The 24,374-nt window shown below is 36.1% G+C and overlaps 2 protein-coding genes across 3 annotated transcripts; one reads left to right on the top strand and one right to left on the bottom strand.

Moving 5' to 3' along the window:
- Positions 1–95: 95 nt before the first annotated feature.
- On the top strand, positions 96–20,541 carry CycT (Cyclin T). 2 transcript variants are annotated; one of them, XM_066406037.1, is made up of 8 exons: positions 96–903; positions 6,539–6,751; positions 6,830–6,997; positions 7,050–7,308; positions 8,131–8,176; positions 8,232–9,911; positions 10,102–10,307; positions 16,239–20,541. In XM_066406037.1, exons 1-8 carry the CDS (start codon positions 749–751, stop codon positions 16,308–16,310), a joined length of 2,799 nt encoding a protein of 932 aa, XP_066262134.1. In that variant the 5' UTR covers positions 96–748; the 3' UTR covers positions 16,311–20,541. The 2 variants fall into 2 exon arrangements, with proteins under 2 accessions (XP_066262134.1, XP_066262133.1); XM_066406036.1 differs by lacking the exon at positions 16,239–20,541 and having other exon boundaries at positions 10,102–13,698.
- Positions 20,542–20,876: 335 nt separating this feature from the next.
- Positions 20,877–24,158, bottom strand: LOC136419588 (dymeclin). Its single transcript, XM_066406038.1, has 8 exons — positions 23,896–24,158; positions 23,689–23,835; positions 23,212–23,624; positions 22,966–23,157; positions 22,731–22,912; positions 22,501–22,626; positions 21,822–22,448; positions 20,877–21,764 (listed from the first exon to the last, which is right to left on the bottom strand). The coding sequence occupies exons 1-8, from the start codon at positions 24,033–24,035 to the stop codon at positions 21,624–21,626; spliced, it is 1,968 nt and encodes a 655-aa protein (XP_066262135.1). The 5' UTR covers positions 24,036–24,158; the 3' UTR covers positions 20,877–21,623.
- Positions 24,159–24,374: the final 216 nt, after the last annotated feature.

The raw sequence follows: 24,374 nt of genomic DNA, 5'->3' as shown, positions 1-24,374 counted from the left end.
CCAATCAGTACGTAGAATTTAAACCGCCCGCCTTTAAAATATCCCATTCAGCCAATCGGGTGAAATGCTCATTTCCGTTCTGCGTCAACGTCATGTCAACCACAGGGATAGAGGTAGCCAAGTTGTGCCCCTATTTTACCTGTAGTTTTGGGGCCATGAGACTGTTCGAGCGGGTGATTTTCGGAATAATATTTGGCAGTGAATACTTAAATTGTGTTTCAATTTTTGGTACATTGTAGTGATAGTTTACAATGAAAGTAGAATGGCATAATACGTGCGTTTGATTACCGTGGTTGGTCGGCCATCGAGCAGTGAATAACATCATTCCACGACTGCTGTGTATGTATTTGCAAATTTACTAACATTCGGCCTTCTCCGCATAAACTAATTGCTAAAAAATATATAACCAATTATACTGATTAAGTATACGTACGATTTTCCAATTAAACTTTTAAGAAACTCCCAAAACTCGCCGTCTTTGTGACCCGTGCCGAACTTCGTCGAAATTCCAGTAAAGGAGTGACGCATACACGTAACTAGACATTACTTTTTCGTCTGAAACGTAGTGCTAGTGATAAAGGGGCTTTATAGTAATGTATCGCGTGATTTTGCTAGTTCGCTTCTCAAAGAAATAGTTATTTTCCAAATTGCTCCGTTTTTCAATGAGTCAGGTTTTTTTAATAAAAATAAAAGTCAGCGCCATCTGCTTTGCTGACTGTCCTTATTCCGTGTTGTGCGAAAAGTGTCAATGGCAAACACGAGCAACAGCGAAAGATGGTATTTTACCAAGGAACAGTTGGAAAGTACCCCATCCAGAAAATATGGATTCGATGCGTATAAGGAGTTGCAATACAGGCAACAGGCAGCCAATTTTATCCAGGACATGGGGCAGAGATTGCAAGTGTATCCTTCCAATCGATTTTGCAATGAATGCAAATTTCTAGAAAAGCATGGTCAAAGTCCATTTGCCCCCGTTTATGCTTGCTGTCGGGGCGCTGGAAGGATTTTAGGTAAAGGTAGAGTGGATAATTGTCTTCTAGGGTTTTTTCCTGTACTAGAATTGCGCGTTTGTATAGGATGCCACAATTCCCAAAAGTTTTCATTTATTGATTTCTACTCTTTAACCTTGACCTAGAATTGGTGAAAATGAAAATGAGTTTGGAAATCGTACCTTGTAAACCCAGAAAATTTTTAATTTTTACTTAATTTTCAGGAATTTTTTTAGCAAAAGAACATGTATTGTTTATTTTAGGTCATCCTTTAATATTCCGTTCATTCAAATTTGACCACAACCAACTATTCAATAAACATTTTCTGAAAGTTCCACAGATTACTTGTCTGAATAGACTCGAGTTACTTAGCTTTAAATCTGAAGTAAACAGCATTCCATGTTTCACCCCTGAATTCAGTTAAACAATGTAACTTTCCGAAAAAGCCTGTTGTTCCCATACTAGTGTTATTATTTGCACATTTTTACTTTTTGTATGTGTTATCACATTAGGGCCCAATTATAGTTAACGTAACATAGTAAGAAAGTAAAACATGGACAAATGCATAGGGGAATTTATAGGTTGGGGTCATATTAGTGTAAATGTAGGCTAACCATTGTATTTAGAGTTGTAACGAATGAGAACACCATAGGATACTTACCATGAGACCGGAAGTGGCATTAATCAATCATTAATCAACTACCTGATAGGCCGGTTGCACATCAGGGGCATAATACACGCAATATGAGATATGTAGCAAATACTTCTTGGAAACATAGTGGCACAAATCAATTGAATTGAATACCAGGGTAACATATGCAAACATGGTTCTAGGAACATGTGCTTTATGTGATGTCAGTCTAATTTCAATTGATTTGTATCATGTCTCAAAAACAACTAGCAAAGGATGTCTCATCTAAGAAACTGCTGTGCATTTCTTCAAGAAATACAAAGAAATGATTGAAAAACCATAAAAAATAAGAAATTTTAAAAACCTTAAGAAGTTATTAGAAATTTTACTTCAGGGAAGGTATGATTGGTTTTGGACATCAACATTTAATGCGGTTAATCCGTAATATTTCACTCATATGAGTGACTGGCCTTGTCAATGATCCACTGCCTGGTCAGAACAATTCTTGGTGAAATACACACAAATTCTCATGAGTAGTCTTGCAGGTAATTGGTTCATGTTAATTCTGAAAATCCTCAACTTAATACTAGGAAATGTTAGGTACACTCCTTAGGGAAACGTGTCACTCGTTCTGGTCAGGTTTAAAGAAACAGTATTTATAAATATATTTGTTCACTAAAATTTTTTACTCCGAGTTAAACTTTGTTAAAGTGGCAGCTATTTTAATTGATCAATTATCAGGTAACCATAAAGTGGCATATGTCTATGTTGCACGTTAAAAAACTCATTGGTTGCATAAAGAAATCAGATTACTTCATGTCTCGGCAGAAAGCTTACAGTATGTTCATAGTCAATTATTACGCATTCTGAAAGTATTCTGGTACTAGTTTTTATTTCATAAAATTAGTATTGCTTCGCCTTCCCTTTTTTGGTTTTGTTTCCTATGGGGCATTAGATTTTTAAAAATATAAACACTGCGGCAAAGATAAGGAAGGACTGCACATACGTTCATACCATTAAGACAATCTGTAATTTGCATTGAAAATATTATGTTCACGTTGAGATTAACATTAACAAATAACAGTACAACTTACGTTAGGTCAATCTATAATTTCAGTTTTACTTCAAAGCAAAAAAATTACTGTATATTGATTATTAAAAAATAATAAATTGATTCATATTACTTTTGTTATGATGTTTATATTTACTTAGTCTCTCTTGATTTATTTACTCTTAATTCTTTTATTGGCTTTCAGTTCAAAATTCCTTATGCAGGTAATGTTTCCTTTAAACCCATTAAAAAGTGATTCTGTCTAGCAAAATTAAAATTTCCACGGCAAGCCGATTATAAATGCCTTAGTACTGCTAATAGGTTTTCATAATTTGCTTAACTGGTAAAATCAGCAGCATCTTAATGATTTTACCATTGGCATCAATCTTATCCCCTGAAAACTTTATATTAGGAATCAAATCGTAATAACTATACTGTTCTTAGAAAATTTTTTGGAATAATTAGTTTAGTTTTCTCTATTGAATGAGCCTATGTTACATTTTCATTCAGTAGCCAAGACCTATAGATTTAACGATCTACTAAGCAAATAACATTAGCAAAAATAATTTGCTACCTAAAATATTTGGGTATAGGAGGAATCCGAAACAATCTATTTTGCATTGGAATTGATACCAAATTCCTGTCAACCATAACCGAAATACCGAAAATAAAAATACTTCTATAACCAGTAACATTGAAGATACCTATGGTAATTAGTAAGGAAAATCAAAATGTTGAGATTATTCACGTTCCTTCAAGTCACCCCTTGAGTAAATATAATCTTAATGGGCCTATTTGTGTAATTATTTCGATAAGCGGTATTACGTATTACACTCCTGATTCAGAACAATTTTCAGCGTTGTTTGGAGATAAAACTGGGAATTTAATTAAGCTCGAAAAGCTGGTCATTTTATTACAAATTCGCTATTTTATTATGCTTACTGAATGTCATAATATATGTATTAAAACAGGGTTTTAACTCATACTTTTCTGATTTAAAAGCAAAAAAATGCTTGAATCCAAAATATAAGCTAAGCGGCGCTGTTTTAGGCCAAAAAATATGACTCCTTTGATTTTATGAAACCTAAATATTTGATTGATCATTTGAATAGAAATGTCTTCAGAAATCACTCAGGTAAACGCGATATAAGGAAATTTTTTCCTTTGGCAACTTCCTGCGGTCGACCCCCCAGAAACGAAGAAGGAAATGCCTTTTAATGCACAGATCAGGCAGTTAAATTAAGTTCATTTTAATAGCTGATAACAGCGACGCTTTTCTGGTAATTTTGGCACAAGAGGAAGTGGAGATAATTCAAGTCCAACTCGCGTGAGTACTTGATTAGGATGTAACCGGATTATTAGTGCTATGGACGTTAAAGTATTTTTAATGTGTGTGATCATTTTCGTCCATAGAGTGACGAGTAGATTCGTATGATTCGTGACAAAAGCCGTAAGGAAGTGATTGATAGATGATTCGGTGAAGTTTTTCATTGCAATCTACCTACGTAACTATCAACATGACAGGTACCCACGCACATTTGGTGACATTATCGTCCATTTAAAATTATGGCGTCATTCGACTGCAAGGTCTTGCCGAGTTTGACGCAATTCTATTCTAAATAAAACTCGAAAGTTTTTTGGTAGAATTTTTTATTTGAATCCTGTGGAATTGAAGTAGTGCATTTCTGTATGAAAAACCCTTTTATTTGCAAAAACGCACTCTTAAAGCCCTTATTGAAATTTCTGAGTGATTTGCCAGCACAGTAATTATCGAAATCATTCTTTGAAACCGCAGGAATCAGTTATCCTATTGACATAGTTACCAGCATTTGTTAGCTCGGGTCTCGGCGAATCAATATCGTATACCTACTACTCCTGTGTCCTTTATCGCCGCACTAGTGTGGGGTCAAAACCGCCGTTCGTTGTAAACCTAGAGAAACCTGAAAAAAAATTCAAAGTTATTCTAGGTTCCAGTTTAAATGAAAAAAAATAAAGAAAAAATAATAAAAATAACCAAAACACTGATAATCCAAGCCAAGAGTAACCAAGTTGTTTCCTTTGTCCCGAGCGCCAGCCGCCATGTTCGATGCGGAAAATAGTTGCAGTGCAGGAACTTTTCGTGGCGTTGCTGCCGCTGGCTGCTTCTGCGCTGCTGCAGCCGCAGTATTATTCGAACGCGTAGTTCACAAAGACTGAATAAGGATCAAAAATAAAAAATGGCGGTGGCTCGAATGATGGGGAAACAAGCGCGATAGTTGCGTCACATGAGATTGCGCAGATTTACTCCATGTTTTATCTTCACTACCTAGCATGTCAAGTAGAGTTTTATGTTATTTTATCGCAACTGGAACGAAACTTCAATTACTATTTGCATGGAAGTAATTTAGCTGATTTTCCTTGGTTAAGTTAGACGAACCAGTTTAATACACATTAGAAAATGTATTATAAAAGAAATACCTTTCTTGGGGTTGTCCGCGGAGTTTTGGAAAATGTCCATAAACAGTTAAAAGGCGAATAAAGTACTCCTGCTCCCTATAATCGGCGGCTATTACAGGTTAATTGCAATGATTGGATTTGAAAATATGGCGTAATTTTGGTATTTCAAAAAATGCACACTAATTCTCTAAGTACCCTGTGGAATTTTATATTGGTTTATCGTAAAGCGGATCAAAAATTCCACTGTGAATTGTTTGGAACCAATTTATTCTATGAGGAAATAGATTAAAGAACTATTTGCAGGAAGAAATTCAGTAGATTTTGATTAGGGCTATAGGGGATTAGACAGGAATTTTCGGGATTATGGAATTAAAGGTTAAATGAGAAGAAAGTTGCTAAATCAACATAAACTAATATCCAGAAATAGTGCTGCCAAATTTCATTTAATTTTCAAAATATTGAGGAAAAATTAATTAAAAATAAATATATCACACGATTGTATGTTCCGACGTTTCATTTGGGGATCGTTCCTCTATAAATTAAACTGTTGGGGAAGTTTATGGTCCTAAGCTACTATGCAATACAAAAAAAAGTTATTAAATTACTACCGTGATATACAGTGCTAAAACAAGCTGCCCAAAGAACAATTCTTCCCTATGTGACAAAATATGTTGTTATTAGACATTAGAACATAAGAACTTTTTTCAAATTGCCATCCATGGAATTTTGAAAATTGTAGCAATAGTTGAAGAGAGAATTAAAATACTCTAAGTTGATACTTAAAATTCGCCGCCATTACAAGCCAACAACTGTCAAAAATATACCACTATTTTTGCGTTTTTTCGCGTCATTTTATATTTTTTGTAATCGAATTTACAAAATTGAATCAAAATGATTTTAGATTCATCTTTTCTTACATGAAAAGTGTGATTCGTTAACACTTAGGGATTCAAACGAAATTTAAGACTCAGCGAGGCAATCATTAGAAAACAAAACCAGGGCGACATTCTAATTCTTTAACGCAGCAGTAAACTGTGCACATCCTTTTAAAGAGAGTTGAATGAACTTTTAGATGGTTCACCAATCTTCGTTTTCATTGCACAATTTGTTCTTTGAAAATGTTAAAATATTCTAGACATTCTTCAACACGCAACGACCAATCGAGTATTTCATTTATCGTGATCATGGGTTTATCTTGTTTTAAGTATCTTCTGGGAATTATGCACTTTTTTAAAAATGTATGTTTATCTATTTCTCCCTTGTTTGCACTTAAGAGTGTTAAACTCCAGCGTTCCTATGCCCGCAGTTCAACAAATTAAAATAGCAAGCAGTAATGAACTTTGAGCATTTATTTATTTAGACTAGATTACCTATTGAAAATTTTATAACATTTCCGTAAAAAAGCCAGATATTTCCTTAATAACAGTTTAGATCGCAATTGTGCATAAACACGGCGATAGTCTACATGCACAGATTCTATGTGTTTCACTCATTCACCAACTTCCCCTGGTACCAAATGGCAGCAGCAGCCCTTTTCCTGGCCGCCAAAGTTGAAGAGCAACCTAGAAAGCTTGAGTATGTTATTCGAGTGGCGAATATCTGTCGGAATCCTAGAGATCGAAGTTTTGACATAAATTCTGAACGGTAAGGTTTTCACTAGAATAAATTCTGGCATCATGAGAACTTTTTGTTCAGTTGTAAGACTTAATTTTTGGTGTTTAGGTATGCGGCCCAATCACAAGATTTGGTGTTTAACGAAAATGTGCTTTTACAAACACTTGGCTTTGATGTTGCCATAGATCATCCCCACACATACGTAGTTAGATGCTGTCACTTAGTAAGGGCCAGCAAGGATTTAGCGCAAACATCGTATTTTATGGCTAGCAATAGGTAAGAAATTGTTTAAGAAACATCGGCTTGGTTTAACGCAGTTTTTTTGCAGTCTACATCTGACGACAATGTGTATCCAGTACAAACCCACGGTAGTGGCGTGTTTTTGTATATTATTAGCGTGTAAGTGGTCGAATTGGGAAATACCATTATCGAATGAAAAAAAGGAATGGTATACTTACGTGGACCCCACTGTTACTGCGGAACTTCTGCAGCAGCTGACTAATGAGTTTTTGGTTATATTTGAAAATTGCCCATCGCGGCTGAAAGAGAAAATCGGGCCGAAGCCTGAGAGTTCTGTGAGTCCTTTGGTAAGTCCTTCTGTTCATATCAATGAAAAAATGCGTTTCTAATTAATACTGATCAAATGGGTGCAAACTGAGGGTCAAATTGGAAATGAGTTGGACGTTCTGAAATAATTTTTAGTATTTAATACTTACTAAGTCCATTAGATCTCAGAATTTTATCTGGAAGAATAAAAGTTGCAGACAACACTCATTTCCTCTATTGATCAGTTATGAGTTAATTTGTGGTGGATACAGCCATCCAATTATCTAATATTCCCGTACGCCACGGGGCTAAAATTGACACAGAAGTAATGTATGTGCTGAAAACACCTGGTACAACCTTTCAGCTATACAGGGCGTTTCGGATTGCACAAATTTTAATAGCGTATGCTTCCTTCGAAAAATAATACGAATTCAATAGAATTCAATAGGAATGCCAGCATCTGACTGCATTTTCGCAAGGAATCAGTTATTAATAACTGAAAATAGTGTGCAATTCCACCGCTGCACCAACCCCTACTTGTCTGTGAGACGTTATTCCCAAAAACAACAAAAGAGCAAACGAACCATCCGCCTCAAACGTATAGAACATATTTAGAAAATCCCATCGCCATGTGAAAAGTAGCACTCTAAATCGGCCACACATTTAGTCATTTTCTTCTATCCTTTTTAATCGTTTTATTGAAATTAGATTGAAGACTGGAAGAGCGAAACTTTTCATAATTCATTGTCGATTTCAAATCATCATAATCGAGTGCTTGGTAGGTAGTAAGCCACGAATCGTTTCACTCTTCTACGTCCTGTTAATATATTCAACTAATTTTCTACATATTTCTTCCCTTATAGGATCAAGACTCCAAGGGCGGTAGTTTGAGATCCTTAGAATACAAAGGTACAATAGAAATACTATTAAAGTATTCCTTGCGTATAATCGCGGGGTATTTTAGGTGACGATCATCATAAACATAGGTCAACTCGACCACCAGATGCTGCTTCAAGCAGTCACCGGACTCAAGAGCAAAGAGAAAGGGAATATAAGGAGCGAAAAGAGAAAGAACGGATAGCTCACATGAGCGGCATAACATTGAATCATCAGTCTCATCACCATCGACCTGAGAGGCCGCCGGGCGATCCGACCAAAATGAAACAGCTCTCCCGGCAGCCTCCTTCGGGTATGCCCTATCCAGGATCAAATAGAAATGAGCCCAGAGATATATTAAGAGAGGCCGCCAAAGATTCTCCCTTCGGTATTCCCACGGTACGGGACCCAAATCGGGAGCACGGGAAAGAATTGCTCGCGGCGCGCAGTGATAAAGAAGTGCCCAAACGGGATGCAATGCTCGGAAAGCCGGGTTTGCAGACTGATACAAATATAACCAATTATTCTGATGTGCGACATAATCTGAAGGATCCGAATCGACCGAGGACTGATCCTAATAAATCCGCGTCAAAAGCGGAGATAATGCGTCGCTACGAGGATCAGAAGCCACCTCACGTGAAAACGGAGACGGACGTTATCCGAAAACACCTGACTTCTAGTTTTGACAAAAACAGTGCTCACCATAAATCATCTTCATCAAGTTCTACCTCGCATAAAAGCAAGTCGCCTTTTAGTTTAGATAGTAATAAGTCCGTCCCGAAGACTACTATCGCGCCAGTGAAGCCGCAGTTCAATGGAAACGTCAATGGATCTTATGATAATAAACCCCCTGTATCTCATGAAGCCACTGATATTAAAACTAAGACTGAACCCGTTACTATGAAAGAAGAAATTCCTACTCCCGCCGTTATAAAAAGGCCAAGCCTCTTTTCGCCTGATCAGACCCCTGATCATCCGCAACTACCTATGAAACTCGAAGCTAAAGCTGAACCGCTGACTCCCAATTTATCGGTTTTGTCGCCGATTACCTCTCCTCCTAGCGTGCCAAGTATGAGAAATCGAAACTATTCGAGTAGTTCAGAGCCGGAACTACGACCCACCATGAAGAAAATCGACCAAGTCGAAGGGTTTGAAAACTTAATGCGAGATAGTACCATTGGCATGTCTGGCTTGTCTAGTTCATCAGACACCATGCAATGCAGCGCCTCGGAGCAGTCCGAGGGTATTTGCAAAACTGATATCAGCACGGAAATTAAAGAGCCTTCAATGAGTCAAGTAGTAAACGGTCTGGAAACCAACCCCTCCATCATTAGTGATCTTCTAAAGGGAGTTGGAACCACAACGCATCTCCCAGGCGTTGCTGCTTCTACTTCGATCAAACCAGAAACTGCGGAAGCCCCAAGTGAATGTGCAGCTTTAGTGGCCCCGACTTCTCATCAAGAGAAAGAACATAGGCACAAGAGCAAAAAGAAGAAGGATAAGCATAAGCACAAGGACAAGGGCAAGAGCAAGGAGGAGAAAGAGGAGAAGAAAAGGAAGCACAAGGATAAGAATCGCGAGAAGCATAAGCATAAAGAGAGTAATGAAGAGCTGCCCCCTCAGATCAGTGAGCCAATTAAGATTAAGATACAGAAAGATAAGATTCAGCAGGTGATTCCGATCAATCAGTTGAAGATCAAGATTCCCAAAGATAAAATCAGGACTGAAAGTATAGGGAATCCAACGTTGCTCCAGTCTAGTTCTGGAAGTGAGTATTTTTGTTTTTATTTAGATTTGTTAGGGATCATCAATATTTTCAGTGGTGCTAGTAAATCATAATAAACTTGAAAATAACATATCTGTTTCACGCAGTATATATAGTCGAGTCGTAATTTAGATAAATAGAACATTAACTTAAACATTTTTAACATATTTAAAAAATACATTTTAAATTTCAGGTCTCAAGATCAAAATCCCCAAAGAGATTATTACTAACTGCAACCAAAGCGGCATGACCTCCTTGGACATGTCCCTGAGCGGGTCTAGTTCGAGTCGTAAAAGGGACAGAGACCGATCTTTAAGTAGCGGAGACGCCCCGGCCTCCAAACAGACTAAATCCGGCCACAGGGAGTCTAAGCAAAACGGCAGGCATTCTTATACCAAGGTAAGCGAAACTCCGCCCTTTAGTAGCGTTGCAAGTACTGATCAAGTTGATAGTAGTATTAGCACAATTAAATCGGATGAAAGTAATGTTAGTTTGAATGAAGGATCGGTTATAAATCGTAATAATGCTCCGAGTGAAAAGAACAATAATAGCCTTAAAAATGAGATGAATTGTGAGCTACTGCGCAGTACTCCGAAAGATGTTACCAGTACTGTTGAAGTGCTTTCTCCGAAACTTCTCTCTCCGATCTCACCGAGTTGTTTGGAGAATTTCAGTCCTCCAAAAAAGCTTTCCCCCATTCCAGTTTCTCCGTTGATGGAGAACACAATAAATAATACTGGGAGATCAGTGCCAGTGTCCATTAGCAAAGACTTCCTTGACATCTTCAATATTATTGACAGAGAAATAGGGGGAGTTGGAAGCGCCACCTCTCCGGGGCTTCCCTCGGACCAGCCTGAAGTGAAAAATCTATCAATTCCTTCTCTTCAAAGCCTCAACGTCCTACTACCGCCCATAAATAAGCCGCCCCCAAATTACGCTTCAGTGCCCCAACGAGAAGCCCAGCTTCCAAATTATCCCCCTCCTCCCTATAATAGCCAGGTATTTCATGCCCCCTATACGAACGTAAGCGCAGCTCCGTTTCAAAAACCCTTCCCCAGAACGCAAAGAAACTCAAATCATCCCCGTCACCCCCCTCCCAGTTACCCTGGACGAAGTCAAAATGCCTCGGTACCTATGCACGTGGACAATAATTTGCATTATGCGATGTCGCAAATGGCGGCTTATAATGTATTTTCAGTGGCGCCACCTACATTACCAAACGTCAATTTACCGCCGCCGAGTTATGGCATGTATCAGCCGTTCTATGGCAATTATTTTGATATTTATCAGCAACAGTTGGCAACGTTTGGTGGGTCAGTGGGGCAGCCTCCTTTGCCAACAGATGCGCCACCTTCGCACGAAGTACCTCCACCACCTCCCCCAGAATAGTTTCAATTTTATTGGTGAAATAGGTGATTTTATTTGCAAAACAGTGGGTGATGGACGTTTAACATTGACGAATTTCCTGTGATGTGCTATATTGCAATTAAATAGAAAAATGTAAAGAATGTTAGGTGCAAGCAGAGCTCTTTGTAGTTGAAGTACATAAATAGAATTTACGAACTCTGTGACGAAACGGGGAAATGATTTCTAGCAAATTTGAATTATTAATTTAGGAACAATCGGTTTATTTTGCATCAGTATTGGGTGGTGAGGTGTTGAAGTTAAAAATAGGCGGAGCTTTGTTATTTGATACAGGCGTTTCCATAATTGTTTTATTGATTTGTCAGTATTTAAAAAAAAGGAGCTGACTCATTTTTGCTTTGAGCTTTTTTCAAGGATTACGTGAAGATCGTTCCTAAAGGGTGTAGTTCATGTAGGATTCATCAAAATGTAGCAAATATATTTGAAGTGTTCTTAAAATTCAACATATTTTGACAATTTCAAGTTTCTTGAGTATTTACATAAATGTAATTTCCGAAAATTATAATTCATGTACATACATTATTTCAAGTCAAAATAAAGGGTGGTCACTTTTACAATTCAAACCATTGGAATCTCCTAAAAACTGTTACTTACAAAATCGTTTAACTTAGGAGAAAGTTGATCATTTTTATACTCGTTAAAAATGCACTTTGAGGGTCTATTTATCTGTTATATTGATATATTTTATATATTCATATATATTTTCTGAAAAAAAGTGTTATACCACGAAAACTGTGAACCAGGTTTTATGGCAACTTAGATTATTGACATCGTTCGTGATGGTATTTCGCATGACATTTCTTCTATGGCTTCCAAGTTTATCACACTGATAGTCAATTTTAATTTTCCTTATGGACGCTGTATTGGATTTTTGTACCACTGAATAATGAAAAAAAAACCTTCCAATCGTCGATTACACATAGGAAAAAAAATAGTATAAAAAAATACAAATCAACAAAAATTAAAATATGAATATATTTTACCGCAGAGGCAAGAACTCATTAATTGGCAACTGTGTTAAAGATCTGAACGTCACTCAATTTATTATTATTTTTTTAATATATTCTATTGACATTGAAAACTTTGGCATTATTTGGAATTAATGAATTCTGCACTGTGTGCTAATAATGTATAAGCGCATTCAGGGAATAGGAGCGCTGTGGTGCTTCATTGCAGCGGTTGCAGTTCACTCAACGCTAACCTAAAGTGGCAAAGCGTATTGCACTGGAACGCTGGAAGTTTCCACGCAATAATTCGACTAGTTTAAAATAATTCAAATATTTTAAATTACTATTTTTGAGTAATTGCGATAGCTCTGCCGGCAAGCATAAGCTGATCACTGCCATTGTGTTTTTGTAATCACAAACCAAAAGTGTGATGACGTAATTAGCGGCAACAAATTGGATTGGACGGTGTCTAGCAAAGAGTTTGACGATTTTAAGAACAGCAGTAACATCGACTATGTGACTCATAGCGTTTTCTATTGAGAAATTAATATTTTCTTATTCTGTTCATCAATGAAGTAGTATGGCGGCGTACTGGTCCCGCGCAAGATTTTCTAATAGAAAAAGTGTGATAGTGAGAACTCTCTGATAGGCAAATTGTGAGAAGAGGAAGTGACCCTGATATTTAGTTTGACATAATTTGTGTTAAAATTAATTCAGGTTATGTAGCGCCCTCATTGGCAGTTTTAGTTCTTAATTTGCTTTGTTGCCACGTTTCTCGAGACTTGACTGAACAGTTTTCCTTGGGGCATTATTATGATTTAAAAACCTTAAAAATCTATTGGTACGTGCCAGCGATCACAAATCACTATTTAAAATGATAAATCACTATAATCAAAACTAGTCCTAAAATGTTTACCTTTTTTTTTAATCTGGTAGTATTGTTGTAATATTTCCTAGAATTTTATTTAAAATAATTATGTGTATATCAGAGTTTGTTTTTAATTTTTAAAGGTATTATATTTTACTGTAGATTTTTGTTACCTTTTTTCCTCTTATTAATTACCACTGAGATTGTCGTGCAATTGCTCATTATACATAATTAAGATCTCTTCCATCTAATTTACTAACGATGTCCCATTAATAAACGCATCGCTTAGTTACTGTAAGGTTGTAGTCATGGCCCAGTATTGATCTCACAATTCGCATTGCCCAGGAAATTGTTGTATCAACATTTCTGCGTTCATAGGGGAGCATGACTGCAATTTAACAATCGTACAATAATAATCAGGCAACGAGCACAACGTCGTTCGAGAGATTTTTTCAATATTCTTTGGAAATGCTTGTGTTAAAAAGGCAAAAAATCTGTATACTTCGATAAGAATAATTGTTATACAAAAATAAAGTCGTATTTTTTTATAGATTCTTTGTAGATTATTTTCCCATGTATACTAATTTCTATATTAAAGCATGGCATGTAAGCGTCGTTCCGCACCTATTCCTCTTACAGATAAAAACAAGTGGTTTGTGTTAGTTCACCTGGTTTATCAATATTAATAACCAATAGAATGTGAACCAGGCATGGTTATTAACTGTTAGTCTGAAGCAGAATGCGAAGATAATTTCTTATCTGAACGTTCAGTTTTAAATTCAAATTTTCTTGTAGTAACATTAATGATTCATTGGATATACATGTAAATTCCTACTTTTTTTTATCCAACCTGCGTGGTGTTTTTTGCCTTGAACCAAAAATGCAATTACATGTAAAATTCGTCTCTGCGATTTTGTCACTATAACTTTCGAAGAAGAAAATTAACATTTTGACTGAGACAATTTCCCTTTTCTTAAAAACCCAGGTTTGCAAGCGTTAAGAAACAATGTTCCCGGGACAGCATCAAGAATCGCGTAGTTTGATTCGGGTGAACTGCAGTTATGAACGTCGTAAATGATGCCATTATTTTATAAATTATCTCATGTATTTTTAGTGAAAATCTACATGAAAGTGAGTGATCACTCGAAGCTTCTATCTATTGAACTAAGTAAGTGTCGGATAATCAAGATTCAGCTGGCAGTTATACTCGAGGTTATTGGTAATTCTGAAGTTTTCAGTCTGCCATAATATTCGATTCCTTGTTGCAGCTTTTTTATCACTGTCGGTTTCGAGTTAAAAATGCCATTTAGTTCTGATTCTAAAATGTAAAAAAAAATAGAGAGATTTACTAAAGGAAATTATTATTAAGAGAAAAACAAAAATGTAAAAAACGTTTACCATAGATATATAATTTGACTTTTTAGCCGTTTATTAAGGAATATTCATGTCAAAAATCTTCGAAATAATACAGTGTGAGTCAAAGTCGACAAGTCAAAATGATGCAACTGTCCGTTTTGTTTTTAAGCCATTTTTTTCTGTTCGAATACTCTGCACAAAACAACTTTCATCAAAACTAAGAATTTTAATATAATTTTTCTTATTTCGCCATAAATAGAATTCCAACAGAACAACGATTGTGTGACTTTATTACGGGTGCGCTACGTCCATTTTACGATCTATATAATCATTTTTTCGAATAACTTATGGTCAGTTTTATAGGTTCACTTCAAACAAATCTAAAGGTTAACTTGGGAATTAGCCAGTAGAACACAAAATGTTGAATCCTTCAGTTTAAACGGCACCTATAAATTTGACCATTATTTGGGCAACCGTGAATTGTTTTCGTGCCACGCATGTGACAGTCTGATAATGCTCTTTCGCAGAGATAGTGCACACCGAAGAAGTTGCTGATGCAGTAGTGTTGAGCAGAACTTAATGAGTCGGTTCGCCAACGGGCACAGCCATTGGAGCTGTGCCCATCCACTTAATGGAAGATTTTGAGCAAAAATCTCGGTTTACAAGATCGCAAGACCCTGTTAGTGTTCAATTTAGAGAGTTATTTGTCCTTTGGCGATCCTGCTAAAACTAAGGGTTTTATATCATAAGACTCTTTGATTAAAATAAGACTTGCTATTGAATGCCAGTCCAGCTAGTATAACCTGACTCTCCCTGTATACGTTCGTCAAGATGGAAATGTTCTCGTCTATTCGATTTTTGCCGTATCTGGACGGTTTTTGAGCTATTTGGGAGGATGTTTAGGAGATGATTGATTTTTGTCCTAAATTTCCATTATTTTGGGGTTAAATTGAATCGCATGCATTTCCTCATGATTGTGTAAATAGCTCAAAAACGATACCAGATACTGGAAAACGTAAGAGACCAAAATGTTAATAAAAAGAGTTCATGTGAGCATTTAAGTAGTCTGTGTTCACATTAACATAGTGTTAGAATATTTAAGTTGAGGTACAGGAACTTAAGGGTAAAAAACTTATGTCCATAGAAACTTGTATACACGCGTACTATTATAAGCGAGTAGACCCAACTTGACTTAAGTTTATGTAAAATATCCTTACATTATTAGCTATTTAGTAACTGAAAACTAACAAGTTTTATTCATCGATTACATAAAGTCACTTAATGCCTAAACAATAAAAATACAGTCAAATTTCTTTTAACGATGCGCAACGACCCACACAAACACCCCTCACTATCTTACCTAAGAACACTATTGTGCTGTGTCAAGGCGCCTGTTCAGCTACTCATAACAACTACGTCAATATGAAGTAACGAAGTAAAAAATTAGTTTTATTACCACTTGATGATAGTACATAGTTCATGAATAGGTATATGCGTCAAAGCCTCATATGCAAACCATTGGTCGTAGTTCGTTTTTGAGATACTATACCACTCGAACGCTTTGATAAGATAATGGTTCAAGTCTGCATTATTTGTTGTGTTTGACTGTGTGCTATGGGTGTGCATGCCTTAATATTGACACTTACATGCATGCTATTACAAATCTAACATTTTATAAATTTGTTTTTATTTTGTTTTCACCGTGCTCGGTCTTAAGGTGTTTGGTGCTTTCAGGTGGCGCAAGGTGATGGCGAGTGGTCCGTTCTCAGGTTGGCCGAATCTAAGTATACCAAGGGCTCGTCGTAGGTAAAGCAACAAACATCGATCGATTTAAATCAGCATAGAAACGGTGCAATAGAAACTAAGTAATTTTTAAGAGTTCTATGAGCTTTTGTTAAGCTAGTAATTTTTAGAAAATTGTTGTAAATAACCGAACGATCATCTTCAAATATTGCTCTTTCTCCGTCGTGTTAGAGAGTGGCTCTTTTGCTGCCAGAACGCATGTCGCCTCAGAATAGTTTGTTGCTTCAGAGCCAAAATTGATTATTAATTTTGGATAAATATTTAGATAATGCCAACTTGGACTCTGTCAGCTTGGTTGGTAGCTTTTTTATGTTTCGAAAAGAGTCACTCGATAACATTCATGGTGCTGCCTGATCAAGTTTCCCGAGACATCAGAACTTTATTTTAATTACCAAAGCTCAGGAAATTTAGTCGGGACCATATAATTAAGCGATCACTTTAATAATCATGTGGTATCGAGTAATTCCTTACCATTCCATTTTTTCCTATCGCTAACTATTGTCAGTGGATCCCCGAACAGGCGATTCATGGAAGCATACATTACCTGTTTGTTGCCCGAGGATGGCAGTTTCTCAATTCTGTGCCTTTTAAACTTCTCTGTACAGCTTTTGTAATTCGTTGTGTTACGCCTTGAATTGGTCAAATGCAGGTGACCCATGCCTATTTTCGCTAACATGACGAAACTTATCTTTGGGCGGGTTGCGTGCCACGGTAAGTTTGATTAAAGCGTAAACCTGTATTTTCTGACCTAGTTTTGGACGCCCTGTACGTGTCCGAGATGAAGTTGTGTTATAAGTGTGATAGAAAAAAAACTACGAAATCGTGATGTGTATTAATTTGATCCAAAGGACTGAAATCGGTCGTTATCGGACTGGTGTTTTGGGTCGCTTAGTGTGTACATAAACAAAGAACTAATTTAGATTTTACATGGTATTTAGAACGGGGTTGATTAGTTTATAAGTATTTGTTTATTTCATTCGTTTGTTGTTTGGTCAACGGGTCGATTGGGAACTGAGTTGCTGCGCCATGGATGTGAACAGCTTGATAGGATTTTCCTTTTTTTGTTTAGTAGGAAGTTGCGTTTTTGAGTTAAAGTAGGTACTTAAAGTTTGCTTTTTGTGCTTGGAACTGAGTTCAAATGAGGCTAGAAGGGGTTGGAAACACACGATTTCCTTTGTTCTTTTTTTGGTAATAATTGGCCCAAGCTTCTTGATTAAATGTGAGGAGGGAGAAACCTTCTTTGTTTGTTGTTGATCGGCACCCTTGTTAACCCAGCACGCGATGTATTGCTCGGGCCAGTGCTGATGACAATGTCAAAGGACATCAGTTACCTACGTCTTGCATATCTCCACCCTTGGGGATAAGAATCGTCCGAGTCCCGAACAAATTAGTTGGAGCGTGTTTGGGAAGAACATGGCATTGGACAATATCAACTGGACAGAAAGCAGCGACGTCCTAAGGAGTGGCCCTGATAGTCATGGCTCAAATAAGGTCAGTCAAAAGGATATCGCCGCACGAGGTGCGCACTGGTGAGGATGCCCGAATACGCCTTAACTTGTCGGAATTCAGAACCACTATTTCTTCTTACATACGCTTAGTACTTAAGCTGGGTTTACTTATCAACTTTGACACTTGCCAAATTCGGGCAGCCAGCTGAGTGCGTACTGAGCGCGAAAATATGGTCGTGAAATGCTATCTGCGCCTGTCTAATATGTTACCAAACATCACAATAAAACAAGAACAGTCTAAAAAGTCGCTATTTAACGCATTAGTAAAGACAACTATTGACGCATTGGTGCGTATGCCCAAATGCGCCAGCTGTTTTGTTATTTATCGTGTGCATTATCTGGTATTATAAGGGTGACTAAGGTAAACGTTTGTTGACGTGATTCAATTTAGCGGTAAATGTTCACACAACTCATCCTAATCTAATTCAAAAGGAATTTCGTTCAGTCAAAGTCAAATATCTGTTGACTGAGGAATGAGTTAAAAGTTTAAGGGCCAAATGTATGTATTTTTTGTTGGGTTGCCGTAGGAACGATGGTTTATATTGAAATTATCTACTCTTTGATTATAAAAATTTTCAATTTGATTGTTCAAAAAATCAATATAGAAAATTGCCTCAACGCCTGTCATGAAAGAAAAATTGTCCAGTTTTTCCCGCTGTTACTGAATTGTTGGGTCGATGTGCAAGTTGAAGCATGTGTGGCATCTTTTGTACAGACAATCAGACACTTTGAACTAGTAAAAGCATATGAGTTTTTAAACCGTTTTCTGCAAACGATCAATAGAGCTCAGTTCGCAGAAAAGCAATTCTCTCCTGCGATGAGACAGTTGCCGACTATTCGAAAAATTTAATTTGATCCGCTACGCCTCTGGAATTTATTCAATTTGCTAACTTGAATAAGTGTTGATTTATCACCTGCATTGGGGCCCACAAGTTTCAATTCACCGACGATTTCAAATAGGTTACATAGGGTTAAATTTCATATATCTTCTCGATTTTGTTATTAACGTAAACTGAAAGTTACGTCAATTCCCGTTTTAAATGCATAAAACAGGAATTGATGCAAATTTCAATTAAGCCGAAACAAAATTATGTTAAAAACCGCGAGAAAAGTGAAACAAACGCCAGGTATTAAGGCCAACAATTAAATTTATTTAAAGTCTATGTATTTTCAAGATAGACAAGATCCAAACAAACGCACCTAGAGTCACACTAAAATGATTGAACAGGACCGCACTTAGGTTTCCTTAAAATGTAATAAAGGACGATATACGAGCTTATTGCCAAAATAATTTAATGAGTTGAAAGTTGAAACATATGAGAATATCAACAAATTAAAAACAACAATAAATAACAGTTAATAATATATATGTAAATACGTACAAATGCAACGAAAATTAAACTAATTGCAACTCTGTAAAACGTTTGTCACCTGTAGGTGTAGACTGATCAGCGGCTGGCCACGTGTTTGATGACGTGTTTGTTATTGTTTTGATCGTGGTTCTCTTGAAGATAAATGGACTTAACACAAAACACTTTATGTGGGTTGACCGATAAAAAAGTAGTTAGCATAGGTTAGTTTTGATTAAAAGAAGGGAAACAACAGGCAGAAAAAATGAAAGGAATTGAGGCAGGAAGGGGGTTAGAGTGAACGGCATTGATACAGCAGGAACACTTACGAACCTGCAGAATACGATTTTTTTACTAGTCCCAATTGATTTTTACAGATAAATAGTAAGAAATTGAGTATAAATAGCCACAAAATAAAGCAGGTAATTGAAGAAATTAGGCTAAAAATCAGCTTTGGTTTTGAAATGTGAGGCAAAGTCAACATGTGTCAACACTAATGACTGTAAAATCACTTTCTGCACGTGTGTAATTGGGCCTTATTCATTCACGTCACGGTTATTCTTTCCCTAGGAAGCACATTTACATATCTGCGGAAAGGAAGTTCACGGTCACTGTGTTCAAAAATGAGGTTTTAATCCATTTATTTCATATGTTAATTTGGCCCGACGTTTCAATGCCAACTCTCATTTTTTGCTTAATTTTCTCAACAATCTGCTTTATTTGGTGTCTATGCTCAATTTCAATCTTTACCTATTGTAATAATGAATTGAAACCAGTAGAATGACTGCAAAGCGAATTTGTTTTTTTTTTCATATTCGTTGTACCTACTACTGCGTAAACGCTAAAATTCCAAACTTACTTCATAATAAATTACACAAAATTGAGTACGATATTACAAGTGCTTTGATTGTGAGTTTGCAGGAATTTCTTATATTAGTTCGAAATTTCATTTTTGTTGGTTCACCCTGTATATAGATACTAGAAAATAAGTTGACCACAAAATTTGAAAAAAAAAACTTATAAAAGAAATGTTGACTTTTCTGGAAAATTGTTGCAAAAAAACTGTAATTAATTACATATTCATTAAGCGTAGCAATAAGTGCAACCTACCTATAAATAATTAGGTGTTAACTTAAAAGACCCCTTAATAACAATAAATATCTAAAATTATTTTGTGATTATTGGTAATATTTTATATATTAGTTAGAAGGAGAATATCGATTATTTGAAGGAAGTCGTATGAAAATGTGTACATAGGTATTTAGACGAGATCTGGCGTTGTTTCTGAGGTTACGCCTAGTTTTAATGTTACTATTATTATTATTATTTGTGAAGATTAATTTATTGTTTTGTAATATATTTGTAAATTTTTAAAAATCTGCAGGTGGTCAATACTTCCCTTTCGTTTATTGGTCAGTCTCCTCAGTAGAACCAAAGATTTCCTGCTTTGTTGGCACTTGAGATTTTTAATAACCATGAGATCCTCTATAACAATACCACCTTGACTTTTCGGTGAAAACTTTAACAAATTGAAAGTATCAGTTTTCTTTAAAATCAAAAATCAGATCACATGGAGTTCGAAGAATATAAACTTCACAATATACTTAGGGTGCTTGTTGGATACTTTTTGTGGTTGATCGTCCTTCAGTAATAATGAGGACCATCACAAACTAATAGTAGACGATTACTTAGTTTTGAGGAATAAAAGTCAGTTGGCTGGGTTCTTTTTATATTAACAATACTACGGTTTATATAAAATCTACGACACTTCAACAATATTCCACAAAATATACAAAAGAACATTTCTGCAATGTATTACCTACGTATTACTGTTAACTGCATATTTACAATGAAAGGAAAAAACAATATGCTTAGACCCTTTTCATGATAGAATTGGTTGTCTACGGAAATAAATTAACATACCCAATCAATGTTACAAATAAGAAAACTATAGTATAACCAACACTTTACTGAAGTAAACGAAGGCAAATAATATACTCACTGCTAACTCATACCGCGATTATTGCTGACATTTAAAAAAATTAAATAATAAATTAATATTAACAGTATGTCCACTAAGATTGTGAAATATATTATTATGACTCCCCAAATCTAGATTCCGAAGCGCATAGTGCTAAGGGATCCAAGACATGTGGGTCAGAAGTAGGTACTTCCCAACCGTGATGCATAGTTTTTTTCCACTACTAGATTTGACAAAAGTGCAGTAAACTATGGTAACAGGCTGATTAGTTCGCCAGGTAAATAACGAACCATATACGTGTTATTAGTAAGTCGTTATTCAAATGTTTTAGAAAAAAGGCAACATATCGTACTTCACAGTCATTTAACATATTCAATAATGGGATCTTTAAGCTAGTAGTGGAAATAATAAATTATTTTTAGTCAAACAATAATTTAAGTAAAATCAAGTCCAGGGGCGTCACCTCGGTTCGCCTTCGCTAGCAAACGGCCACACTCAAACTCGAACTACTGCTCCAGTTCAAAATCGACTGGTGGCTGACTAAATCCCAAACGTATGGAATAAAGAATTCTTCCGGCTGTTCTTCTTCCACGTATTTGAACTTTAAATCCGGGAATTTCTGTAAGAAAAAAAGCTGAATCATCAACCAAAACTGCCTTTTAAACAATAGTGGTACCGTTAGTTTATCTTTGGGCCAGTGCCTGCCTCCTTGCTGAATTACCAACAATACTTGAGAGGCGTCAACTTCATGATGCTGAGTTCTTGTATTCAGCATGTCTGAAAAGTGCTTGATCACTATTTCTATGTTATAGATAATGTCCTGGAATACTATGTTGTCTTTAAAGGCCTCAAATATATGTCTATTATATAATAAAGTATAAATAAGATTCGGGTTATTGGTCAGCTGAGAGGTCAAAGTGGAATTAAGTATCTCAAGGACCATTCTTAATACTTCCTCTAAAACATTCAAGTCTTGCTCCAACTCGGCTTCCTCTTCGTTTATAGTGACGCTGGTTTCCAGTTTTTTGACGGTTTTGCTGTCTTTTAGTACCTTTTGAAGCTTCTGGTACTTTTTGGCTATTGTCTCAAATAAGGACACTAATCTTTGGCTTACGTAGGGATGCAAATCGCGGAATTGCGACGACATATTGGCTAAAGCTGCCAGGCAATTGGTGTGCAAGAACTTATCCCGCATTTTCAACATGTTATATTGTATGGTCCGTATTATTACTAATATTAAAAGTCCTCCTAGGGATATTTCAGTTAGCTGGCGCTCAGTGTACCAGGCAATATTTTTTAATTTCTGCAAATAATTAAAGTAAAAGGCCTGCAATTAAAAGAACGATTAAACTTACAGTCTGATGAACGCTCTTATTAAAGACATCATCTTCGCTTAAAATCAACAGAATTATTATGGACATGTAGATATGGTGACTATGGCTGTTTGGGGCGTTGTAAAGGGTTCGCAATATTGGGATAACCTGCAGAGGATTAATAACAATAATATATTGTGTAACTGGTGGCAAAAAGAGAAAAACACTGTTACAGAGCTTTTATCATTAACATCTCTAATAAATATGGTTACCAATTCTTCAAGGTCTAGCCGGCTTAAAAGGAATATTTTGTATGCCGGATTCCGATGCAGAAGGAGATAAAGCAACAATGTTGGTGCATCTGCTGTGGCCTTTTTACACAAAGTTATATTCAAGGAGTTAAAGTCTACTTTGAATATGGTGTTTTCATTTGTCGGGGGCATGGGATTACTATCTGTAAATTGTGTTTGTAAATAAGTTTATGTATGTTATATGTATAAAACTTACCTTGATTTAAACATGAAAACAAACTCAGTCTGAAAGGATTATTCAGGGTGGCCCAATTATGAACTAGCACCAGAAGCAACAATATACTTTGTGTTGCTAAAGGTGCTCTCTGAAATTCACTTTGTTCATTTACATCTGACTCCTCATTTTTCTTTGAAAACGTCAGATAAGACCACAATTCTGAAGCCAACCCTGAAACATTATTAATTCCAGAACCCGCATAAAACAACCTTTCTTAATACCAACCAATAACAAGACTATGTCCCTGTCCAGTGCCATAAGTGGCTGGGAAAGGTTGTTGGTTAATGAAATTATTCAACAAACACTTAACAAATAATGGGGCACTAATAATATGCCTGCCTTTCATTGTGATGCTGTACACTGAACTATTGTCTGCCCTTAGTCCAGAGTGGAACTGAACTGACAATAATACCAGGAGGCAAGTGACTGCTTCTAAGTGAATGCCAAAAGTGGAGTCTTGTACTGGGACATCAACAATAATGGTAAACAGAGATCCAATGAAGGACTCCAAAGTTGTGCCATTGCTATTTGCTTCAATATGTTCAAGTAGCTGTTCTTCTGTTGCTGTTTCAGTTAGAAATTTAAGAATAGCTCTAATCGTGAAGATGGTGTTGAAGAGTTGCCAGTTGAATAGATTACTTAAAAAAATACATATTTGACAGATGAATTAAGTAAGTTTTTTGGATTAGTATATAGGCTTACGCATCTAGATCTGTCGCCCCCAACAACTCAGATGATCTAGTGTTGAATATTTTTATCAAAGTAGACAAATTCCCCGAACTTAAATTGTTTCTAAGTAGTTCTTGACAAAGTGGCTCAATTTTCCCTTCTAATAGGATTTGATCATTTCTAAATAAAGCAAAATATTAAAAGGCTTTTGTTTATGTAAAAATAAGTAAACAGACTTACTTTGTAATAGGTGGGGCTATGTTGAAAGCCAAAAACCGATTCCAAAAAGGGTCATTCTGGGATAGGACTTCTTTACCCACAAATTTCTGACAATATTCGTTGGTGGATAAATCTAGATTTCTGCTTACGGCCGTGCCCATGATTCAAGGCTTTAAAAATATGAAATCATATGAGCTCTCGCGTATAAAAATAATGGAATTTTTTATCTTAACAACACAAATCAATCATGAAAATTTATAGAATATTTATCCAAACAAAATAAATCGTACATAACCTTAAAGACACGTAGGATTTTAGAGAGATACTTGACATACATCAATTAGGACTGTCAATCAAAATGTGTATTGTACAAAACAAAAATTTGAGATAAATTCTGGTCGTAATGGTGGAACGAATAAAGCTGCGATTGATTGATTGACTATTTTTATTAGGCAAATAACGTAAATCTTTGATTATAAAAAAAGGTATCAATAGGACTA

Source organism: Euwallacea similis, chromosome 3 (assembly GCF_039881205.1).
Source record: "Euwallacea similis isolate ESF13 chromosome 3, ESF131.1, whole genome shotgun sequence".
Taxonomy (NCBI): domain Eukaryota; kingdom Metazoa; phylum Arthropoda; class Insecta; order Coleoptera; family Curculionidae; genus Euwallacea; species Euwallacea similis.
Note: the sequence above shows the minus strand (reverse complement) of the source record. Positions and strands in the feature narration are given on the sequence as shown.

Coding starts and splice junctions, on each gene's coding strand:
- CycT (XM_066406036.1), top strand. CDS start 749: ATGGCAAACACGAGCAACAGCGAAAGATGGTATTTTACCAAGGAACAG. Junction 904..6,538: donor ATGGGGCAGAGATTGCAAGT/GTATCCTTCCAA, acceptor ATAACAGTTTAG/ATCGCAATTGTGCATAAACA. Junction 6,752..6,829: donor TTTGACATAAATTCTGAACG/GTAAGGTTTTCA, acceptor TTTGGTGTTTAG/GTATGCGGCCCAATCACAAG.
- LOC136419588 (XM_066406038.1), bottom strand. CDS start 24,035: ATGGGCACGGCCGTAAGCAGAAATCTAGATTTATCCACCAACGAATAT. Junction 23,625..23,688: donor GGGGCGACAGATCTAGATGC/GTAAGCCTATAT, acceptor TATTTTTTTAAG/TAATCTATTCAACTGGCAAC. Junction 22,913..22,965: donor GTTTTCATGTTTAAATCAAG/GTAAGTTTTATA, acceptor CACAATTTACAG/ATAGTAATCCCATGCCCCCG.